General features: G+C 47.2%; 1 protein-coding gene across 5 annotated transcripts in view; it reads right to left on the bottom strand.

Annotated features, from left to right (window-relative positions):
- Positions 1 to 24,279, bottom strand: part of AFAP1L2 (actin filament associated protein 1 like 2) — a 65,856-nt gene that overhangs the window by 21,585 nt on the left and 19,992 nt on the right. For all 5 annotated transcript variants that reach the window (XM_032115684.1, XM_032115682.1, XM_032115683.1 and 2 more), the window contains exons 2-4: positions 3,849 to 3,977; positions 3,244 to 3,321; positions 127 to 218 (exon numbers count right to left, since the gene is read on the bottom strand). In XM_032115684.1, the coding sequence (XP_031971575.1) occupies positions 127 to 218; positions 3,244 to 3,321; positions 3,849 to 3,977 (299 nt within the window). The remainder of the gene's footprint in view (positions 1 to 126; positions 219 to 3,243; positions 3,322 to 3,848; positions 3,978 to 24,279) is intronic.

The raw sequence follows: 24,279 nt of genomic DNA, 5'->3' as shown, positions 1-24,279 counted from the left end.
ACTAACATACACAGGCAGAGGTCTTTCCACCCAGCCATGCTGCACAGGACACGACAAAAGTGAAGCCTCAAGGGGTTCAGAGTCCCAGGCTGAGGCAGCAAAAAGCAAAGGGTGTGAAAAACTTACCTTTGGAGGGGGGAGGTCTGGCAGGCTCTTCTGAGGAGGTGACAAATGCAGTCCCGAGTCTCCATTGGTCAGGGAGTTTTTCCGGTCCAGCACTGCAAGGCAGAAACAATTACAAAGATGACATGTGGCATCTCCCAGCAGAGCACTTGCTACCCTGGGCTGTGCTGCAGCAGCAAGATGCTATTTCAGTGAGAAGCAGAGCGACAATTACAGAGAGGGCTGCAGGGCCACCATGTCATTTCAGGCCACAGCCAGGAATGTGGCACTAGGAGACCCAGCAAAAGAACTGACCTCTGGTTTTAGGGCATGTTTTTCCTTCTGGAGGGAAAACTGTGAAGGCCAGACCCACTGCTGAGACTTTAAAGGGTCTTGAGAAGCAGCACAGGCAGACACTACACAGTATTTGGAAACCCATGGCACTTTAGTCCTTGCTAGCTCTGATCCCTGCAGCTGCGAGCAGACAGGTTGGTGACTGTCTGCTCCTCTGCTACCTTTCCAAAGAAATGGATCTAACACCAGCCCTCCCAGGGCGAACTGCAGAGGTGGCTGCCTGGCTGAGTGCACAGTGGTTTATCAAAGCCAGCCATGATCAGCAGTGTAATCGCTGCTCAAGGGAGGGCTGCTCTTGAAGCAGCCCAGGCCAAACACATGTATGGGCACATGGCAGAACTGCTCCAGGCAATCCGTGTCTGCCTCTGCAAAGTCAGATTTTCCAAGCAGCTGAAAGCAGAGTGATTCAGTATCTGGAGGGTACATTGAAGGCTCAGAAAACTTGTGTTCAGTCCCTCTTCTCCTACCACAGAACTCCTGGGTGGCCTTAAACAAGTGCCCAAATCCCATGACCTCTGAGATAGTGCAATAATGGACATACCCCTTCCTTCTCCAGCTACACCCACCAGCATCACAAATCACAGACTGCTTCCTTACTGGAGTGGGAGGGAAGGAATATTTTTCCCTAGACAAGCACTAACATTTTGCTGGTGTCCTCTGATAAAGATGTCTCTCTAAAACCTGCAGTTTGAAGAGGGTTTAGAAGAGGGAAGGAAAAAGAAAAACCATCCAAAATCCTGCTAAAATTTACATCTGTACTAACTATTACTTATCTGTGCTCTATGTTCCTTGTACAAGTGAATGCCACCTGGTATTTGAGCTCAGAGGATCAGAGTGTCCACACCAGGAGCCCTTCACATCAGTCCCACCTCCCAGACTCCTGCCCCTTTGTGCCGACTTCCAGAGAGAGAAGGCATTTGGCTCACTTAAGAGCCCCATGGACCCACAGGGTAGAGACTTGCTGTGTTTCTCAGGTAAATGAGATCCAGAAAATGATGGTGCCTTCATTACCCAGTGCAGGGAATTCAATTACTGTGCCACACAAAGGCATCTCAAAAGCAGTGTCTGTTCTGCTTAAATCCTTACTGATGAAATTGCAAGTAGATACATGGAGCAGGGAAACACATTTTTGTGCAGAAATTGCATATTTTAAAGTTTGGAGGGGGGACTTCTGGAGCTGATGTGCTATCAGTTTGGAAAGCATTACACCCTGTGCTGCTGGAACATGACTGTGCACAGCTGCTGTGGAGAAGAAACTCTGCAGAGCACAAGAGGTCTTGTCGGCCTCAGCCACAAAAGTGTGGTCCCCAGTCCCATTACAGGCATGGAATTGCAGTAGATAAAAGGGATAGAGGGAGTTGCACAACCACTGGAAGATTGATACCACACCAGTGGGCACTTGGGCCCCCTCCATCTGCTAAACCTGAACCTGCAGGTACCTCTCCATCCAGTTACAGAGCAGGATCAGAGCTCTACATCCAGCTGCAGCTGTGGCTAAGATCCCATACATGTGTCTCACTGACTTCAGCACTTCCAAATAACTCAGTTTTACTTGAAATAGGGAAGTTGTTGAAAACAGAAAGAGAGAAGTGCCATGTCCCGCAGGGAGTGACTGAGTGGGCAGGGTCATGGCCTTGATAGGGAAAAGTCTGAAATAAAAGAACCACCTCTAAAAATAATTTGTCTGAAATCTTCCCTGTGTTTGAGCATGGTGGAGCAGTGCAAGCTTTCCTTTATCCACCCAAATGAGAACTTATATAAAGATATGTTTCTGTTGCTGCTCAGCTGCTGGGAGCTACTGAGAGGCTGTGTGATCCTATTATAGAGCATTACAGCATCACCCAGAGGGCCCTGTCTGGAGATCACACTGGGACTGCATGTGTAATCTGGGAGGATATCCTGTCTTCAGAGGCATTTGAAGTTAGCCCAAGTTCGGCTGCAGGTAGTTTAAAGAAAAAAATCAAACCAAATAAACAAAAAACCCCACCACAAAGCAGCAAAACCAAAACAAACAACTGTGGAAGTGGAGCAATCCCAACTATTGCAGGACCAGCACATCAGCAGCAGGCTGCACTGATGAGTCCCTGTCTCATCCCTTTTGACTGGAAACTCTGGGGTAGGATCAGCCCCTGAGTAGGTGTGCATTACAGAAATGTGTCTCACTAATACTCTCACTCCATGCAATTATCAGGAACCTCTTTCATGGTGAACTTCAAAGAGGAGGAACATTTTTAGACAATTATGTTCTTTGCCGTGTTACAAATTCAGAACCTGGGAAATCTAACTTGGAAATGAATATTTTATCTAGGTTTAATTTCTTGGCTTTTACTCTGCAGGACTCTCACATCCCTGAGAGGTGAAGGTGCTCTGCCTGTGTAAATGGCAAGGGCTGAGCCCTGAGAACTCTCCTCTCAAGGCTCTGACAACACAGACCCTCTGGGCCAGAGCAGAGCAAAACAGCAAACAAGAAGTACACTTTCAAGGTCTCAAAGATGCAAAAAGTGATTTGTTTTGTGGCCAAAGAAAGCATGAAGCCTTCCTTAAATATTTCAGGCACTGGAACTTCAAGCCTTAGAAGGCAACATTTTTATCCCAAAATAACGACCTCCAAAGTGCTACTTCCAGGAATAACCTCGCAGTGTTGGCAAGGACCACTATTTCCAAGGGAATGTTATGAAAATGCCCTTCCACACCAGCAGCTGCTTCAGCCCTCAGAGCTGCCAGAGCAAGGCTCTAACCTCGTGTGCCTTCATCACCCCATTAGACCATTCATCTTCAGCTCCCTACCTTTGTCTTGTTTCTCTTGGTCGCCCTGTTGTTTATGGACTGTCACTTTGTTCATATAAATATACTCCTCATCGCCACCTGCAAACAAAGGGAAAAGTGAACTCTTAATCCACAATGTTGCTTTCACGCTGCTAAGTTTTTCCACAAAGGCAGATGTAAAAAGTGTCTCTGCTGAGCACATTTGGGGAGAGCACATTGGTTGAGGCAATGTGCAGGAAAAACCCCAAGTAGTAATAAAAAGCAGAAAAATTAGTGCTTTATAGTCAGGAAATTCCAAAAGTTAAAACTTCTACTTAAACATTAACTTGGCCAAACAGTACATCCTGTGTATCTTACAAAGTGGATTAAATAAACTTAAGGTTTAATAAGGAAAACAGAAAGGATCAGGAATCCTGGGAATCCTTTGCTTGTAAAGCTGGACACATAACTATAGTAATTTTACATAAACAATTAGAGGTCACTGCAAAAATAAACTCAGTTTCATTTTCTCCTTCTAATTTTCATGCCTCTTCTTCCCACCAGCCGCCAGGAAAATGTTGCTCCAAGACCATGTAGCAATTCCCATGACAGCCCACCACCCCATCCTTGGTTTTCCTCATCTGTACCACTGGACTTGGTGTAGACTTTCAGAAGGTCAGAGAGGAAGCTCTTCTTCACCACAGCAGTGCTGCTCAAGTTCTCCTTGTCCAGTATCCTCAGAAAATCTTCAAGTTCTGTGAGCAGTTGCTCGAGAGCTATAACAGAAACAGAGACAACTGTTGGCAAAGCAGCTGGGTGGTGTGTCAAAAGAGGACATATGTTAATTCCATGCTTTCCAAGATCCTTGGCTTTTTTCTGCCCAGGAACAGTTCATATTTAATTTCCCAGCTTGAACTCTGCCTCTAGCTTTGGAAAGAAAGGGGGTCCCAAACCAAAAAATTTCCAACTTCCCTTAGTCTGTTCACACATCAGTGAAATCCCATGTAAATACCTATTCTTCTTCCATTAGGACTTTTTGCTCAAGAAAACAAAACCCGGAGAGATTTTGAGCATTAGGGCAGAGATTACACAAAAGCAGCTTGCAAGGTCTTGATACATGCACCTTGAGTCCTGGAAAACATCATTCAAACCTCATTTGGCTTGGGATCTACCAAAGGTCCTGCTTTTTGCTTCCTCTTCCTAAGCCTCCTCCTTATTTGGGAGAGATGGGGCCCTGGCAACCTGGTCTAGTGGGAGGTGTCCTTGCCCATGGTAAGGGTGTCGGAACTAGATGATCATTAAGGTCCCCTCCAGCACAAACCACTCAACAATTCTATGCTTCATTCTACTATTATTTCTCTGTCTGTATTAATTTGAAAATGTTTATATGTGTATTCCAAAAAGAAAAGAAAAAAGATCCCCACTGCTCCATACACATAAATCACAATTCAGTAACTTCTCGAGCCACCTTGCTTGGGCAGTGACCACAGACATCATTGTATCACATGAAACTGAAGACAAAAGACTCAGCAGCATCTCTCAGAGCCTCAGGAAGCCCTGCTGTACCCAAGACATCCCTGCACACCCAAAACCAGCACCTTGGACACGCCACTCCCCGGCACCAGCGGCTGAGCCAAGCTAATGGGTTTGTTTTCCTCCCGAGGAGGTGCTGCAAAGCCCTGCCACCAACAAATCACTGCTCTGACAGGGCTCACGCTGAAGCAACAGACGCTTAATTGCTTGCTTTTGTTCACACCAAAGTTTATCGTGGGCTAATTAGCAGCAGGGGCAGGAGGAGGAAATAACAGAGTATTATGTAGAGAGGAAGCACTGTGCAAGAACGACAGTATGTGGGAAAAACGTGCCAAAGCCAGCCGGGACTGTTGCTCCCCTCTGGAGGCTCTCCTGGTACCCGTCTCCATCGCTCCCTGGTGCTAAGGATCTGCAGAGATGGGCAGTGAAACTTGGGTTTGCCACCACCAACCGCCCTGCAAGCCAGGCAGTGACTCCTCAGCTCTCCACCAGGGAATTTAGGGATAACTCCAGCGGGGCAATGCTCCTGTCCCTTTGCTTACAGCATTTCCACACTGGGTGATCCCATGGAACCCTTGCGAGTCGCAGTTCACACCCATGAACTAGAAAAGTGCTAATGTTCTGGTTTCATAAATGCAAAGCATCTGAGCATTGCTAGTTAAAGAGCTGCCACATTTAAAGTCAGAACGTTTGTTTAAGGGCAGGAGAAAGCCATCACCTTCTTACTCACCTATCTTTAGCCACCAGGCAACCGTCCTGGAGTAAGCACATATTAGAAGATCGATAAATAATTAAAGGTTTATGTTGCTAGCCATTAATTGAAAAAACTTGCTACTGCTCTCAAACTGAATTAATCTCCACCAGACTGACTGTAAAATAGTCTAATGACTCCAGATCAATCAATAACAGCTCCAGAGGAACCAACCAACCTGTAGTTATTGACATTTCATTCTATAGCCTCTACACCAAATTAATTCTCATCTGGTCTGATTTAGGAGCAGTAGGGAATCATGCTGTGTTAACTCAAATGTCTTTGCTAGCTGCTGTTTTGCCCAGAGAAAACAAGAATCACTTCAAGAAACAGCAGCTTTTTTTTCCATAAGCTGTGAGAAAACAGGTAGCATTTGCTGATAATAATACTGGATGCCATTAAGCAATGAATGGTGTCATACCTACTCACAACTGGTTTCTCTCAAGCTCCAGAAACCCTGTTCCTTCCAAGTTTAAGGAAACCCCAGGATAAGTCACAGCCTTGCTACACTCACCTGCTTCAGTGGCCCACTTCAAAAAATTCAAATTGAGGTCAGGTCCTGCTGGTCAGGCCAGCTGGACAGGACATTTATGTGTCAGGGATGATATCAGAAGAGAGAGAGAACACCTAACCTTAATCTGAAGCTTCAGAAGCGGGTCAGCTCCCAGCAGCTGCCCACATGGATGTCACAACAGTGGGTCTGCAGGGAAGGGGATACAATTCCCATTCCCTCCTCCACCCCCAGACTGCAGAAAATGACTTTATTCTTCTCCCAGGCATCCACAGCTAACAGACACACAGGGCTGAGCACTTATGAATAGCACAGCCCATATAGTAGGTTACATTTTCCAGCCCACCAAAGCTGAACTCAGGCTTCCAGTGACTCAAAGCAGCTCATTTAGGATGTGATCCTGGGGCCACAGAGGTCAGTGGAAAGATTCTGTCAGACCTCAATGGATTCAGACTTCAGGGACTCAAGAGAGATTAATTTTGCTCTTCTTCTGCAAGAAGCAGCATATAAACCATCTGCTTCTATGTAAGTATCTCTCTGATCTCAGCTGGACATTCCCAACCTAAACCTGATACCTAAAAAATAAACTCCATTGACTGTTCATTCTCTCCTATCAGAGGGCGAACAAGCCAATACTCATCAGAGACTGAGGAACATGAGAAGTAAAATGAATTCATACGACAAGGGTCTGTAAGATCCTCTGTGCAAGCCACTATCACAGCAGGTCCCAGCCGGTCAATAGGACTAAAAACAATTGAGAGCCCTTGTACACTAAGCCATCTCAGGATTTTGAGTGCTGGAAGTCACTGTTTGATCTCAGCTGAAGACCTTTCATGCTGTGGTGGTGATGTATGGAACACACTCATGGTAAAACCAGGTGGGTGGCTTTTCAAAGCAGCCTGAAACAAATGGTTCTCCCTGCAAGCTGCATGGTTTTGCTCTCCCTATCTTAGCAGCTTAGAAATGAGAGCACATAAAGAGATGATTCCTGATCTGCAGGGCAATAGTTACAGATGCAAGGAATGTATTTGCAAATCATATGGCTGTGAGCAGCAGGATGAGAGATCAGAAGTAGACAGAAACCCAAGTCCCAAGGCAGAGAAATTCGCAGATGATTTTTTAAACCTTCTTCTACTGCTACATCGCTCTTCTCAACTCTCATAGCACTTCTTTGTGACTCAAGTCATATTTCTGGCACCACCTCAAATAAAGACCTTCATAGATCTTACAAAAATTCAGTCCCCTTCACAGAAAACAGGGGAGTGCCTCTAAGGTTAAGATTGTCAGAAGAATTAAGAGGCTTGGCCAAGGTCACTGTGAATACCTGCACTGAATCCAGTCCTCTCAAGCACCATGATATGACCTACTCTAGCTCCCTATAAAGCATGGCCACAGACCTGGGGGCACCATGAGAAATCACAGCACAGCTCACGTCATGTTCTTCTCCATGGCAACAGACATCAGTAACTGGATAAAACCTGTAGGAATTTCTCAGCACACGATGGAAGGAGGTGTAGGAGCAACACAGTCAATGGGAAACTTGATTTGTATCTGCAGTGAGTGGATGATCATCACTGAAAGGACGGTAATTTAAAGCATATAGAAATATCACATCTTTACTGGTGTAATAAGGACTTTCAGGGTGGGGGTTACAGTCAGAATTACCAGCTCTTTCTTCTTGCATGCACTTAACTGGATGATGAGATATGTTCTCCCTTCTTTTATTCCAAAACAATGCAACCCTTTTTACAGAAACTCCTGGGCTGCCCCTGACCACCACAGGCTCTCTCAGTTTGAAGGCTGCAACTCTGGTCGCAGCAATAAGCAAAGAGATGCTTTAAACACGACTGATCTGTTCCAACAGCAATTCAGTGGCAGCAGGACAGCGCTGAAAAGGGCTTCTTTTGGCAGGAGTCTGTGCCGTTCTTCGCAGGCTGAAAGTCTCTTGCATTGCAGCAGTGTCTATCCCAGCTCATGTGAAGCTAGAGCCAAAAATCAAACAGCTTGCAAAGCCTTCATTGAGGAAGCACATTCCTTGCAAAAGAGCTGCCAATTTTGCCTGACACCAAGGTCACTGAAAGGTAAATGACCATTAAACTAGATTATAGAAGCCACTCCTACCAATAACCACTGATCTCTGTCATTGTGCTACAATAACAACCTACATCTACATCTAATTACTTCATGTCTTGGCCTTATGAGGAAATGGAAAGACAGGCTCTGAATGAACTTTCATTCAAGTGTTTCAGTAACCACCGGGCAGGATTGTATTAGACCATTTAATCTAAATTCAATTACTTATTTCATCAAGGTAGAGGGGCCCCAGCCACCGGACAAAGAACTGTAATGAGATATATACTAAAAGACAAACTCTTTCCTCTGCTGAGATGAGAGGTGAAAGATAAGGAGTATCATCTGCTAACAGGAAACTAAGGCATTGGGAGATTAAGTGATTTGTCCAAGGATATGGGCATATTCTTCAGCACACCAGGAATATAAAATAGCTTTCCCAAGTCCCAGCCTGCAGATTTTGTTTCCAACCCCACATCAATAGATCCCAAAGTGCTGGGAGATGTTCCACCCTCCTGCCCAAAGCAGACTCTGGGTTTGGTACTTTTGGCTTCACCCTTCTTTCCTAGAAGGAGCTGGGCTAAGCAGCTGACAAACAGCTCCATTCAAGCACCTGCAGCCTGTGCCATGCCAAGCTTTTTGCTTCAAAAACCTTGGAAATTCCAGAGATAGTAGAACTGACAACTGCATTGCAATTCATGAAGGAGCCAGTCCCCGGGAGCAGAGGGGATCCTGAGGAATATCTTGAGGTACCTGCTCAGGCACAGCCTCCCCAGACTGCCTCCCTCCATGCACTACATCCCATGGCAGCCTTTCAGCCCCCATTTCCCACTGACCAGCCCTGCTGGCAGCACTGGGATTCCCCAGGGTTTGGTTTGGCAGAAAGCAGTTCCTTTCTAGCCCTGGTTTCTTTTTTTCCTTCGCTGCATAAAATGAATAGGGCAGCTGAGGAGCGTGCAGAGAGGACAGGCAGGCACAGAGGCAGCATTCAGGCTGCTGAATAGCAAGTGCTGTCAGAAGAGCAGGAGGACCCAGCCCAGGCCTCCTTGGCTAATTTGGAGTCTTACAGTAACAGTTGGGCTTTGCAAGAGGGAAAAGTCACCCACGGTTACAGCTAGAGAAGGCCATTCTCCACAGCTGTGAGGAAAGGCAGATGTGTGGATGGTGACAGCTGTAACAGCTGGATGACCCCTACACCGGGCCACCTTCCAAAATAGCAAAGCTGATCAGACAAATCCTCAGACAAACCAACCCTCCTCACCCTGCCGGTTCCAGGGTCGTGCAGAGGAGCAGTGAAGAAAAGGGAACAGCAATGCTTCGGCCCCTCTGCAGTGGTTGCAGCTCCTCTGCCAAGCTCTGGATGCTGCTGGCTTTGGCAATGCAGCACAGGGAAGGACAGGAGGTAAATGGTTCATCCAAATACACTGAGAAGAAGCAACATCTCTGTTGAATCCCGGAAAGCTGCTCCCCTGAGAAGCATCCCCATCACACTGAAACCCCACCAGCATTCACCCAGGGTGATGAGCAGAATAACCCAGGCGAGTGCAGACTAAAGTTTACCACCTTGGTTTTAACCATCAGAAACAATGCTTTACTTCTCACACTTGCACCTGCAATGACTGGGCAGCCTTCCATCGTCTTGCTTTTCATGGGAAGTGAATAAAAAGCCCATCCCACTGTTGTCCAGTTGAAAGGATTTTTTTTACCCACAGAAAAATAATTATGAATATATAAATATTTGTAGAAAAAAGAAATCTCCCCACAGAAAAATGAGAAGTGCTGTGTTTATTGAAGGAAAACCCACAAAAAACCCTCTAAGCTTCTGGTAAACAATGAACTTTCTCATTGGAGAATCACTGCTAGATTAAGCAAAACAAAAGGCGAAATTCATAATCCTGAGACAAGCTAAAATCCCGCAAAATAAGAAAACTGTAAAGCTGGAGAACTCCTATCAGAGTTTTCCTAATAAGCCAGACAAGTGTCAGACAGTTATGACCACTGTCACAAAGCAGTCTGATTTTTAGACACAATGAGTGCTCACAGGGAAGAAAGAAAGAAAAAAAAACCCACCCAGACTGTTCTATTGATGTACCTAAAATCCAGCACTGCCTGGATTCACACTCTCGTTGGGAGCACTAGGCTGGTCTTTGTTGCAAAGTATGATTCATGGAAGGACAGAGGCAAACAATGTGTTTGGCTGGCTGTGGGCTGTGAACTGCACAGATGAACCCAAGCAGCTCTGCGTGGGCTGCTCTGGAAGTTTGAACAAGACTTGTATTGAGAAGTGGCAGCTCCAACCCAGGAACTCTGAACTTTAACAAAACGGCAGCAGAAAATGCACACAAAGCTTTTTTCAGTTAGCTGAGCAAACAACAGACTCCTCTTCCCTCCACTGGAAGGTGGGAAACAGCATCCAAGAAAAATTAAGAAAAAAAAAAAAAAAGGAAGAGAGAAGAGAAGCAAAACATGAAACTTACCGTGTCACAAGGAGATTTTACTGAGCACTCTTGCATTTTAGTGCCATATTGCTTCACTGTATCACACAGAGAAAGGTTCGGGTTGGAAGAAGGGACCTTAACAATCATCTGGTATGCAAGGAGGGTGTGTGTATGACATTTCATGGGCAACATAGTGATGTCTTTCTTTGCAAAGGGTCTCAGCCTTTCCATGACAGAGCAACTGGTGAGTCACTGGAGGTCCCTCACTGCCAAACAAATTTGCTGGATGACAACCGAGAGATGCTGGCACCTCTTCCCTTTGGAGCATGCCCCATTAGCAGACTGCCCATCAAAGTCACAAGATCCCCAAAGCTGTACTAGGCTACAAACTGCAGGTCTGTGCTCAGGTGCTTAGTGATGCTCCTAACCTCAGCAGGTGGGAACATATCACAAAGGGCCATGGAAAACCATGCTGGGACCTGGGGTGGATCAGACTGTCCCCCTGAGAAGTGCCACATCCTCACTGGGCAGGGAACCAGGTCACAGACAAGTTGTGTAACACAGCAACTCCTCCTGGGGCAGATCCCAGCTAGGAAAACAGCAGGGAAGCAATGAAAGAAACATCAGTGCAGTAGTCAAGAGGGTAAGTAATGTCAGTACAAATCAACATACCTGTCAGCTAAAAAAGTTGGACCAAGTCAGGCAGGGCAGGACATTAAAGATGACACTGTTTTTAAGGTAAATGCCTCCAAGAGCAGGGCCTGGTGGGCTCCTTTCCCCATGGGGAGGAAAACAATCCCAACAATTTGTACAAAGCAGAAATCACATCTGTTGCCAAGCCCAAGACTGAATCCCACAGTGGCGTGGCAGAGACATCATTTCCTCTGAAGCTGCCACCACTGATTCCCTTCTGTCCCCATAGTCTTTCCTGCTGCTTTTCCCCCTTACTCCTTCAGTTTCCAGCTAAGATTGGTGGTTGGTTGGTTTGCGTTTTTTTTGCCTTGTGAAGTGTTGCTTTCCTCTCCATCACTCTATGAGGCTGACTTCACTGGGGGGGTTGTGGCCATCTGACCTGCAACTTGAAGCACATCTGCTGTTTGCTGTCTAATGTAATGCACAGCTGTACCCAGGAAGGGGCTACTAAGAGGTGGCTGATCAAATAGAACAGCTGCCTTCAAGGAAAAGAAACACGCAAAAACCCTCAACCAAATGCCACAAACACACAGGGCTCTACTGCTGGAACCTATGCAAGAAGGCATCCCACAGCTGCCTGCTCAGCACAGCCTTGCTCTCCTCTGCCTTAATGCAGTCTTTGCTCCATGAATGGGGCAACATGCTCCCTGGACCTCAGCTAAAGTCTTTGCTAAGGCTCCTGGAGCATGGTTGTAGTCAAAATGCAGCGGCAGACTTTGCATCATCCCTGCTCATCACTCTGCATGGCTGCATCCAGAGGAAAGCACGTCACGTTTCCACCCCTGTCCACATTACAGAGCAGCAGCACAACAGAGGCACACAACAGTCCCTAATGCCTGCTGAGCCCACAGCCACAGGACGCTCTCTTTCCCATGGAAAAAGGAAGCCTGGGATACCTCGTTCCCAAAACAGCGAGTGAGAAAATGCAAGGTCCTGGAGAGATTAACTATCACAGTGATGGTGAACGACAGCCCTGGAACAACATCTGCAGTTTGTGCCACTTCAATACAAATAAAGGAGGTTAACTGCCAAATATATTTCGAGATGGATTTTTCTCTCGCAGGCAAGACACAAATTAAAGGAAGCTGCCAGATACACATAGGGTTGTGTTATTTTTTTGAGAGAGGACGAGCACACACATACACATGCACACACCCTCCTAAGGCCCCATATCAAAGCGTTTTCCCATCATTCTCTGTTGATTTAATGGCATCATTTCTCCAATGAACAATAGGAACATAGCAGAAGGGGAAAGCAATTATGTTTGAGAAAGCAAAAGCAAGAGCTCTGGGGTCAGAGAGAAAGACAGACACACAGCCCTGGAGTCCCCAGTCTTCCTTGCTGTTTCCTCCGCAGAAAGGGCTTTTCGAGCCACGCCGCCCACAAGAGCCAGGGCTGCGCCTCTGTGCCCACAGCTGAAAAGCAGAATGACCACACCAGGCTATTGCACTAATGCAGGGAGAGATCAGGTTTTTAAAGTGTCCTGAGTGTATCAGGGTAGGCTGGCAGAGCCTGCAGCAACATCATTATTGATTGCTAGATTTCTTTCTTAATAATCTTGCTCAATCCCTTGTCCAGACACTGCATGCAGTCCTTATCCACCCTCCTCAAGGTAATTTGGAAGCCTGAACACCAGGAGGGAGGATCATGCAGCTGAGGCACTGAGCAGTGTTGATGCAGCAACGTGCAAACCAGAGATTCTTTCCCTCTGGAAACCCAGTGTCTAATCATCAGCAGAGAAATGTGCTAAAAACCCCAACCCCAATATACATCCTCCTCCCACCCCTCCCAAAAGAATTTCATCCCAAAATTCCTCCATCTATAGACATCACTAAGGACCAAAGTTCACACTGCTTACTAACAAGATTCAAAGCAAACCAGCATTCACTACACTTCAGTTTAGGGTTAAGAAGCATAGAAACTTTAAGAATATTACAAAAAGGTCAAATTACAAACCCTCTCCTGCCATGAGTCACCACTGCTCACTGAGTACCTCCCAACAGCCATCCAACATCTGCCACCAAAGGAGGCCACCACCAACCCACCACTCTCCCACATGTGAGGGGAAGGCACTGCTGCCAGGTGACCTGAGGACATTCCTCACTCTCCTATTCAAGCAATGCCACCTTTATTCCTCTCCCACGCCTCCAAAATGACATTTCCCTGAAGTCAGGGAGGCAGAGCAGCCTCCCAGGAGCAGGCAGCTCCCCTGTTTGCTATGGATTACCAAGGCAGCTGGGCACCACATGAGCTGCTTCAAGACACATGTGCCCTGTGAGGAAACACCAGTCTTGTCCTAACGCTGCAGTGATGCCCAGAGAAAGAGAGGCTCTGCCCTGCTTCACACCCCAAACAAGGCTTTCATCACTCAACAGGTTTCAAATAGGATTCAAGTCTTTGGTGCCATTTGTCATCTCTGTTACTAATTCATGTTGCCAAGAAACTCCCAAATGTATTTTCTTAGTGGAGCTTCTTTGTCCAATACTCATAAAAACAAGTATTGGTGGCCTTGGGAAAAACAAGTGTCCCTCATGGGGAAGATGCTCAGAAGAGAACCTCTCCCAGGCCACCCAATTTATGCCATGGCTGCACACACATTAATCTTCCAGCACAGGTCCATCCACGTGACAGAAACGTGTCCTGCTAAAACACAGGTGGCATTGCTGGAGCTGCACACCACAAGTGGCAGGAAGAGACACACGAGCTCCCGTTTGTCTGCCTACAGATCCAGGCCCCACACGGCGTGATCTGACTCATGGAGCAAGGATCAGAGAAGCCACGGCGGACATGAACCTACTGAGATAAACAACATCTGACCGAATGGACGGCTCCTGGCTTGACTCACAGTGACAGCCCTGCCCCACTGCCCATGGATGCTTTACTGCATAAGGTAAAGCACCCAAAATTCTGCAAAGACCAAGAAATAGACCTTGATTTATCACTTGCACCCTGAGCTTGAGCTCATCTCTGAGCAGCAGCAAAGTCAGGCTCACAGAGATGCCCTGGGGGAACAGGAGGCTCAGGACAAGACAACCCCATGGCACCTTTGCCACCCTCCCCAGCAGGGCCTGGCAGTAGCCCAGGGGGGGCTGATGCAGTGGAAAACCAGGACAAAGACCGGTATTTCTTTTTTTTCCACGTGAATTGGAAAACTTCTCCCTTTCTATCCTGACTGTGAGGCATGGGAAATGAAAGACAGCTCTTAAACCAGAAAAACAACCATTTACCGGATAAAAAAGATTATCTTACTTTGTCTGTCTTGCACTTTGTTTTCATGAATGAGAGCCAGTTATCCAGACTGGGAACAATACTCTGAATTAAACCTCTGAAACCCATTACATAAATATGCCAAAGGTATCACTAATCCTATCACAGATTAAAAGTTAGATCGTTATTTTCATTTACCATTTCAGCAGAAAATTTGTGACAAGGAACTGCTGATGAATGAGTTCAAGCCTTTCCAGCAAATTCAGCTCCCGTGGAGCTTTTCTAAATGCACTTTTGACTCTTTCATCTCCCTCTTAACATACTTTGGAGGCATCCCTGTAGCTTGGCTATAACCTATCCAGCCTGGAATTTCTCTTTTCTCAGCATTACATGCTAATAAACACTTATGTCATCCTTGGTACCCGAGGATCATTTGTGGAGCAGTGGTTTGGGATCAGCAGCTCATGCCTGGCTCCCTGCGGTTGGGGCAGGCCACACCACCCTCACTCCAAACCACACTGCTGTGCTTTCCCCATCCAGAAGATGAATGCAATACAGTTCAGCGTTGGAGCTAGTGAATTAATAACCTTTAATGAAAGTAAAAACTTGAAGGAACTCTCTGTTTACTCAGTGCTAAGTGCAGCCTGGCTAGGCTACCACTCCGCCTGCAGTGCTGGAAGCAATTCAGTCAGGACACGAGGAGCATCCTGCATGCAGGAACTGCCCTCGAGACAGTTTTCTAGTACTCACAGGCATAAAGAGATGCATATCCTCACCAGTGCCAGCTGGTAAGCCACAGCCAGCCCAGCAGCCTTCCTGCTTTGCAGAGAAAACTGCTGGCTATTCAACTTGAGGGCCCAGAGCAAAAGAGGAGGCAGAGATGTTGCTTTGCCTACCTGTTTAGGGAGCAGCACATCTTGGACATGGCTTAAGAGCGATCACAGGCTGCCACTGCCAACCTCTACTCAACCTTTCGTCTTTCCTTACACCAATTCTGAGCTTAAGCCCCAGCCCCAAGGCAAAGCCACGGAGCCTTTCAATCTTCTCAGGTTAAGAAAACACAAGGATTGCTTCTGTTGTGGTTTGTTGCAATTTCTTTGCTTTATTGCTATCTGTTTGCCCAGCCTAAGAAAGAAACGGGCAGGTGAAGGAAAGGAAAGACAAATGACTGGGAAAACACTCCCCATTTCTAGGACTAGGCATATTTTGTTGCAGAAGACATTGAAAACAATAAAAAGTGCAGGCATTTATAAGATAAAGTAACAATAACTATGATTTTACTCGTTTGTTTCAGGGAAAAGAGACAAAAAATAGAGTGGGCAGGAGGAGGCTAAATCCCTGGTGCAGTTGTCCTCTCATCCTTACTTCCAAAGTGGTGAGGTGGATTCAGATCCCTCCCATAACTGAAGGGATTTGAATTCACCTTCTCTGGAGGCTGCTTCATCTACTGTGCTGCTACAGAGGGTGAGAAGCACCAGCTCTCCCACCCAGAGTCCCACCTCAAATAGCAATGGGGATGTAACTACCACGTGTCTCCTTCGGTTCCACTGAAAAGCTTCTACATGTTGTGGGGCCTAGTCCTTCAACACTTACCTTTGGTTACAAAGGAAAACAGACAATCTTTTGTTTGTCCCCAAAAAACGTTTCTTTCAGGCAGTCATCCCAGGACAGTGATTTCTCTCACACTGACACCTGGAGGAGTTTGCTGCCTCCCTACAGTTACCTGTGTGCGTAACTACCCAAAGGGGAGAAGTGCTTGGCCTGGCAGCCAGGTGGAAAGGGCAGGGAGCAGCGATTAGCTCCATCCCAGCCTTCAGCAGGGACATCTGTCACAGCCACCTGGGTAAACTGCTAAGCAGGTCACACTGTACAAATTGCAGACCAAAACCACAGACACAAAGAGCTGCCAAGCTCTCAAGGGCTGTTCAGGCCATCAGATTCCTTTGTCATGGCATTCAAGAAATGTACACTCTGAATTTCCTCTCAATTTTGAGTAACACCTGTCTGAAATTCCCATGTGGGAGATGCCAACTTAGGCTTCTACAAATTCCCCCTCCTGTGGGGCAAGGAAAGTGCAGGAAACTGTTTCAGAGATGTAGAAGAGAAACTGAACCTATAGGAACCTCTCAGCAACAAAATAATACATTTCACTTTCCCTACCCATGGTTATCCATCCTTATCCAGAGTTGTTTGGAGTCAGTGCTCCAGCACATTTCACTCACATCCTCTGTGTGCCTGTCTCAGAGTAGCACATCAAAGGGGCATTTGAGGCTCAGTGTTGAGTGTTGGTGTAAAGCAGCAAAAGTTAAATCCCTGGTGCAGGCAAAGAGCCTTCAGTGAGGAGCAGGGAGCCCATCCCTAGCTAGGTGCAGGCAGATGTAGTGGGGGATAAAGGGAGTGGAAGGAAAGTCAGGCAAGAAAAACACCTGTGACAGGCATATCCCTCAATGCCACATCATCTCCACCTTGCCCTGGGCTGGCTGGTGTGCTCACACAATGCAGCAGCACGCAGAGACCACGCTCCGGTGCTGGAAACAGCATCTCAGGACAGCACAGGGCTCACGAGCTCTGCCTCTCTGCTACTGTAAGCATCTCCACCAAACTGCACAGACAGCTTTGGGAATGCTTGATAAGTTTGTCCTGCAGACCTGAAAAAGGCTACTGTGCAGTTAAATATTTGAAGGATTTTGCAAAAGTCCACTTTCTTCATTGGTCCTTCATCACAGGCAGCGTTTCAGGTCAAAGCACATGATTCCAGCGATGGGGCTGATAACATAACCTTGGCAAAGATACACACCCAGCACTCACTGCTGCTCAGACTCTGGTTTCACCTTAACAAACCTCACTGTATCCAGACCTCTGCTTCCCACCTCAGCCATCACCCTTTTCAGATTTTCCGCCCTATTTGAGGTGCCTGCAGGAACTTGCTCTCCTGGCTGATACAAGGCACAGTACCTTTCTCGCATGAGTCAGCAGGCAGCAACAGAAAAGCCGTTCTTTGTACTTGAAAAAGAATTAAGTGATTTTGAAGCAGGGGAATGTTTTGGACTAGTTAGCTGACCGACAGCATGAGCGCTTCAGAAGAGGCTGCATTATGAGAAGCAAACTTCAAAAGGAGAAGTGACAAGGAGAGAGTGTTTGCCGTGCCTGAGGAAGTAATTAGCATTTAAAAGGGACACAGATTGGACAAGTACATTAGGCTAAGAAAGATGAACTGCTGCCAAAAAAGTTTCTTTAGCTTTCCCAGCTCTCTCTAGCCCACGTTAGAAATGCAGTTTCATGAATGTCTGTCTCAGAACATTTTTACAGAAAACACTTGCAGCTGTTGAAAACATGAGAAAGATGCCACCATCAAAAGCTAGATGCCTCCTGCTCCCATTTCTCTTTTCAGCTTATTAATAGCTGTCTTGCCTTCATCATTCCCAAAGAGGAGAGGGTTTCTGCAAACCCCTCAGAGATAAGACATTTCTTAGACAAGGGGTTTTGTATACACCACAGTTTATCTTCCTTCAGAGCAGGGTTGGGGTTTTTTTTTGGAAGCAAAGCCTTCAAAGGCTTGCAGGGTCGGTGAGCACTGATGTTTGCTCTGCCAGTGAGTGACCTGCCAGGTCAAGAGCACTACTCCAATTCGAGAGGTGTGATGTTGGTCAGGAGATCAAACTGCACGCAAAACTCAGTGGTTTCCAGTCACCAAGGATCATTGCTAAATTTCTGCTGCTTTGAGATCTCTGCTATGGAGGCTTTAAACCGGTAATTCAAACAAACGTGAGGCTGCAACAGCAAAACCACAGCAGAAATGTCTGTTCTGGTTTTCCCCAGCAAGCTGAAGCAGTTCACAACAAACCCAGCATTTAGCCCCTTCCACCAAGAGGTCTCAACACTTCTGGGAAAGCAAAGGCCAAAGCTAGAGGTCTGCAATAAAATCCAAGGGCAGAAGAAGTACAGCTTTGGAGTGAAGCCAAAGTTGGTGTTCCACCAGGGCCATTTGTTCCCAACATCTGTTCTCTACCTGAAGACATTAACGCCCATTTTCTTTCTTCCCTACAGTAGAGACTCCACAGTTCATATTCAGACAGTGACAGAGGCAACTAAAATGAGTCAACAGCTCTCCAAAGCCAAACAGGGCTCTGTTGTCTCACCAGGTACAGGTGAGATAGGGTGAGTCAGGTTGGAGGAATGAGCTCCAGGAGCAGCACCTGGCACAGCTGGTCCCTCCCGACCACCCTGCTCCCAGCTCAGTGGGTCACTGCAGTTAAGGCTCTCAAATTGCTCATCTGTCAAGTGGGCAAGAAAAAAAGATTGCTGGGAGTTTGGCGAGCTTAAACAAGCTTCCAGTAATACTCCAAGGAAGCTCACAGGATGTCATAACACAAAGTATTTACTGAAAATTGTCTTGGCATTCAAATGTTCTTTATGTATTTAGTTCAAGCTGTGTTGGATTCCATCTGCCTCAGGCTTGTGGGTGCAACCATAATCTCAAAGGAATAAAAGTTTTCACCCTATGATGTCACTTATGCCCACAAGTCTCATGGGGACTTTCCTTCCCAAGCTCCTGACTCAATTTTGAGGGAAAAAGAACAATCTTTGTACAAATGCAGCTACTCCTCACAAGAAGGTCTACACAGGCTGCCACATTTTGGGGACACAGTGGCAGACTGGCAAAGCATCTTGCTATGGAAGTGAAGACTTCAAAACTTGCTCCAGGAGGTATCAATGGTACCATAAGTCACCATAAACACTGACCCTTACAGAGGTAGCCCCGTGGGTGTTTGAGCCATTAATCAAAGGCAATTGGACACGCAGCTCCCCCTGCTCACCTCTGTAGTCAGTGCCAGGATTTGGGTGTCAGCTCAATGGGCTGAGCTGGTCTGCCTGGACTCTTGGACTTGCACTAGAAGCTCGAAGGTTGTGTTTAGAATCGTTTACATATGAAAGGAACACTCATCTGAGAGCACAGAAATGCTTGGAGGGCACACAAGTATCACTGCACTGCTGTGCAATCACCACAGATGTCAACTGGAGCTGTACCTTCATCTCAATACAGATCTATGCAGCCCCACTGAGGCCTACCAAATTTGAATTTATGCCCAGAGAAGGATACTCTTTTTATCAGGAAACTCCAGGTTTATGCAGGCACAAATGGACAGTGCAGAAATTTCCCAGTTCACATTAGATGCAGATGTCCAGCTCTGGGGATTCCAAAACACCAGAGAAAAACCAAGATGAAAGTGAAACAAATGCAAGCTGCACTTTATTGAAACAGGAAACCAAAAACCACTCCATGTTCAGTGGGAAGCCCAAACTTTGGGATTCTGTTTGTTTTGAACAATAAACCCCACCAGGTTAGGGGAGCCCTCCTCAAGGGTGGGAGGGACTGAGGGACCAAAATCAAGCTCACATTGTGCAGCACCACAGACAACTCCTCTGCACACTTAACACCAGTTCCTCTGGAGCTGCTCTCTCCCACTGAAGTCATTCCCCTACACATGTATACATGCTGCTACTATTCCTTGGGGTAGGAGCCCCTGCAAAACACAGGCAGCGACCTGTGAGGCTCAGGCCTGGGGACCTGGGATTCCTGTGCACTACCATCACAACAAAGGCTGGTTTCGATCAGAAATACCAGCCAAGACCCAAGGAACTTTCATGAAAGATACTTTTGTGCAGCTTCACAATGAAAAAATAAAAAAAACCCCATCGCTGTCCTGATGGGTCAGGATGCAGAAAAACCTTCTACTTGTCATTTAAGAGAATACCAGGATCAGACTTCTTCATGCCAGTAGAGTTCCCCTGGGCCAGACTCATCAGGGCACCTCCAGTGACTCCATCCCAGAGGGGTGCTACAAAGCCCTTACAGCTCCTGTGAACTGCACTCGCAGACTGAGTTTATGGCCCTTTTGCATTAGCCCAAAAAACCCAAAGCAGCTGGGAATTACCAGGAGTAGCCACAAGACTGAAAACCAATGTTGAAAAACAAACAACACCCAGACCAAGAATCACAAGGCAACCTTGAACTTCTGTTTGGAAATATTTAGGCAGGATGTCTTGCTGAGCTGACACATCTGGTTTCCAGAAGGACTTCAGCTGGGAGCTGTGCCAGACTAAAACTTTTCAGGATGCCATGAGAAGTGGGAAACGAGGAGCATGGGACAGTCATTCAGCAAGAGGAGGACTTGGAGTTAAAGAGCCCCAAGGGGACAATTCCCATGGCTATGCCTGCTCAGCGGGGACTTGGACATAACTTGAAGCAAAGTCCTCTAGTCCCTGCATGTACCAAGTACAGTGGGTGGGTGACGTGAAGGCTGTGTTCAATTAATCTATTTCCCCTAATCCATCAAGCACAAGCCCATCTTTTGGCAACGTGGAAGGGCAGACCTGTACAAAGCACTGGTGTGACTTATTGATGGCCCTGGTCCAACTAAAGATGTCAAGCACATGGTTACCTCCATCCCCTCACAGCACATCCTTGCAGTCACAGCTCACTCTGAAGCAAGTCTGTTGAGGGTTCTGAGTCTATGCTCGGGCTGGGGGAAGGATGTCTCCACAGCAGAGCAGGCAGGAGCATGCCTGTGCTTAGCCAGTTTAAAACCTCCCAAAGCATCCAACCCAGCTACAGAGAGGAGAGGAGCTCCTGAGATGTACACAGTGCTCACTCCTAAGATATTTCACCTTCCAGTACAAGCAGGAAGTAGGACCCAAATTTTCAATGGGGCAAGAATATCTTTTCTTTCCCTTGTTACACAAAGTGTGGCTTAGGAGCACCAACCAGATGAAAAAAATGGCTGGTACTTGCACCAACACAGCCCGCCCTGCACACTTCCTATTCAAACAGGCATCCCGTCTGCAAAAAGGGGAGAGCTGGGTCTCATGCTTGTATTTTGTCTCTCGCTTACCTAATAAAAAGATCATAAATCACAGCTGGTTTCCAGGTCCTCCTTATTGTCCAAGCAGCACTAACAAAGGCAAGAAGGCAAACTCAGCACGTACCCAGCGGACCTGGAAACACCCAGCCATTCCCAAAATAGGAGCAGCTTGGCGACTCACAGCTGGAGCAGGGCCGGCCCCCCCCTCCCGGCACTCTGCTCTCCCAGGCAGCGCTGCGAGCAGTGGGTCAGGAGGTGCATTCCTCCGACAAAAATACTATGAGAAAAAACGACCTAGAGGCAGCACCAGGCCCCTGCAGAAGCCACTGGAGCTGCACTGGCCCTGTTCCTCTCCGGGATGGTATCGGCACTCAGGGACCCCTGGCAACAGGGCTGCTTCTCACGACATCCCTGCAGAGTGCCTGGCACTGCCCACAGCCCTTACAGGATGCTGCAGTGCCAAGAAATTGTGCTGAGATCCTGGTTGCATCAGGAAGAAGGGAGATGTGCAGCAGCACTCATTTAAAAAAAAAAACAAACAAAAAACCCAAACCAAAAACCAAAAAACACTCTGAAAAAAAGGCCTAAAATCAGCACAAAGCCCAACAGCAATCAGCTCATTGCCACAGGAATAGGTTTAGTGTTATAGCAGCCAGACAACTGGGTCCTGGAGGCTGGTGTCCTTCTGGTAACCTTGGGAAAATCATCAGCTTTTAATTACAAATCTGGGGGAGCATCGGATATTAGTGTTTGTACTGCCACGTTACATCTTGGCTCTGGTTAAGGCTTCCCTTGGCTCCCAAGGTGCTGGAAGACAAACATGTATTTTCTTTTCATTTCAAGATAGCTGAAAGCCACGGCCTAAGCAATTATGAGAACTGTATGCAATTAGGAATAAATGAATAAAACATTCTTAAACAAACAAACAGAAATCCCCTGGCCTCAAATCCTCAACCAAGACCCTGTACGTCTCCCCTCCACTGTCTCTACTTCTCCATCACACAGTATCAGGATCATCAACTGTTTCACCCTGCTCCTTCCAGGAAGGAGGAAGATTTGCAAACACAGTCCTGCTGAAAACCAGTTTTTCCAGAGAAAGCATGGACAGAATTAACAGCACCCGCAAGCAAGGCTGGACATGTAGTTTGCACAAAAAAAAAAAAAAAATCAATCCAACAGTGCAGGGGGAACTGCTCCCCCTGGGTAAACGGCATCCCCAGGCAACTTTGCTCATTAAGAGATCAGCCGCCAGAGCAGGTGGAGGAAGGAGAGACTCAGCACAATAAACCAAACCTCCTTGCTCTGATTTTGTTATTCTGGGAGGAAAGGAGATGGAAGGGAAAGTGAGGAGGCTGCAAAACAACCACATAACCCTGAGCACAGAACCAGGCTAGGCTGAGCTCCTCTGTGCCGCAGAACAGGCTACTCCACTCCAAAGTGCTCCCAGGAGCAGCCCTGGTGCTCCCTCTTGCTTACCCTTATGCAAGTGAGATCAAAGTTATCTTGCTGCAGGCTGTAACCAAGGCAAGAAGCAGCCAAAACGGCCAGAACTGCACAGGCATCCCCCACCAGCCCCTTGGGTGCTGTGGGGTGAGTGCAACCAGCCAGCTCAACTTAGCTGTGAGCACCACAAAGCTTCAAAGCTCTTCCCCGCTGCAAGCCTTTTTCCATGCTTATGTTTCTGCCTTGAGCTCATGTGTGAGGTTTTGTAAGGAAAAATAAAGCAAATTAGCCCAGCAGTCTGATGCCTCATCGATGGTTTCCTTGAATCAGCTCCTACTGATCACCTCACAGCCAACACCTGGTGATCTGGGTCAATAACCAAGCCCGCAGATAGGAACTGGGCGTGGGGGAACCCACCATCGCTGGCCAAGATCTTCCGAGTGCCGGCCTCTCCTCCCGGCCTCCGAAGCGCTCCAGCCTTTCTGTTTTATAAATACACACTCAGCCAGATTACTCAGCGCTGCTTCCCCTCAGGATTTACGGCCAGGACACAGGCAGTGGTGCAGGGGAAGGTGCAGGGAGTGGTTTTACACCATGTGAAAACAATGTCATTTGTTTTGCTGGGCACAGTCACACCCTCCAGCAGGAATGCTCCAGCTGGAGAAGCGAAGCTGAGCACGGACCATCCTCCAAGAGAGGCTGGGCAAGGCCCCTTGCAAGGTGCAACCTGCACAGAGCTACAGCAGACACATGGGATCCTGCCGGGCCAGGCCCTTCAGCAGCTTTCCACCAACACAGCTGTGGGTGTCAAAGACACTGACTCAATACACTGTAATTTAAAACAAAACTAATCTCTTCAGTTAAAAAAAAGAATCATCCTGAAGATTTACTCCCTTTCCCTCTCCTCCTGAAAAAAATCAGAGGTTACCAGGCCTTTGGCTAAGAACTGGTTTGCTGAAGGGATGGAAACCTTGACAGTGGTCACACTTAAGGAGTAACAGATGTTCCTTTCCCCTAGAAGTCCTTCCTGCCCAGCTGAACTCCAGAGCATGTAGGAGACCTAATGTGCCAGATCCTCTGGTAAGGAGCATCCCAGGGATACTTCCAGACCTACAAAAGTAGAGGGCAGCCAAGGAGGATCAACATGGCAAACACTGTGCTTGGCTAGACTGGAGGGTGACCCGGCCAGCAGCTCTACCCACATCAACCACAGCTGGCCAGGGTTGGGAGCTCACCTTTCCTTCACAGCACAGGACTGGCAAAGAGCAGCTTGGGAGGGCCTGGGAAGTGACTGACCTGCCAAGAGAGACTTCATGCTGAACCAATCAAATAAATAATGAGAGTGTTTTTCCCCCAGTCAAGCAGAACTGCTAATGAAACCATCTTTCTGCATGACACATTTAGCAGTGCTTCGAGGAAATCAGGGAGGCATTAAACCCATTAGCACAGAAAAGCCTCATCTTCCAGCCCTGACAGCACACTGTCAACACTCAAGATTTTCATCTGTAGAATAGCTTTAGAGCCAAAAATTCACAGATACCTGGAGCGTTTCAAAAGCAGATCCAGCGG

Source organism: Corvus moneduloides, chromosome 8 (genome assembly GCF_009650955.1).
Source record: "Corvus moneduloides isolate bCorMon1 chromosome 8, bCorMon1.pri, whole genome shotgun sequence".
Classification (NCBI taxonomy): domain Eukaryota; kingdom Metazoa; phylum Chordata; class Aves; order Passeriformes; family Corvidae; genus Corvus; species Corvus moneduloides.
This window is presented reverse-complemented; position numbering and strand designations above follow the sequence as displayed.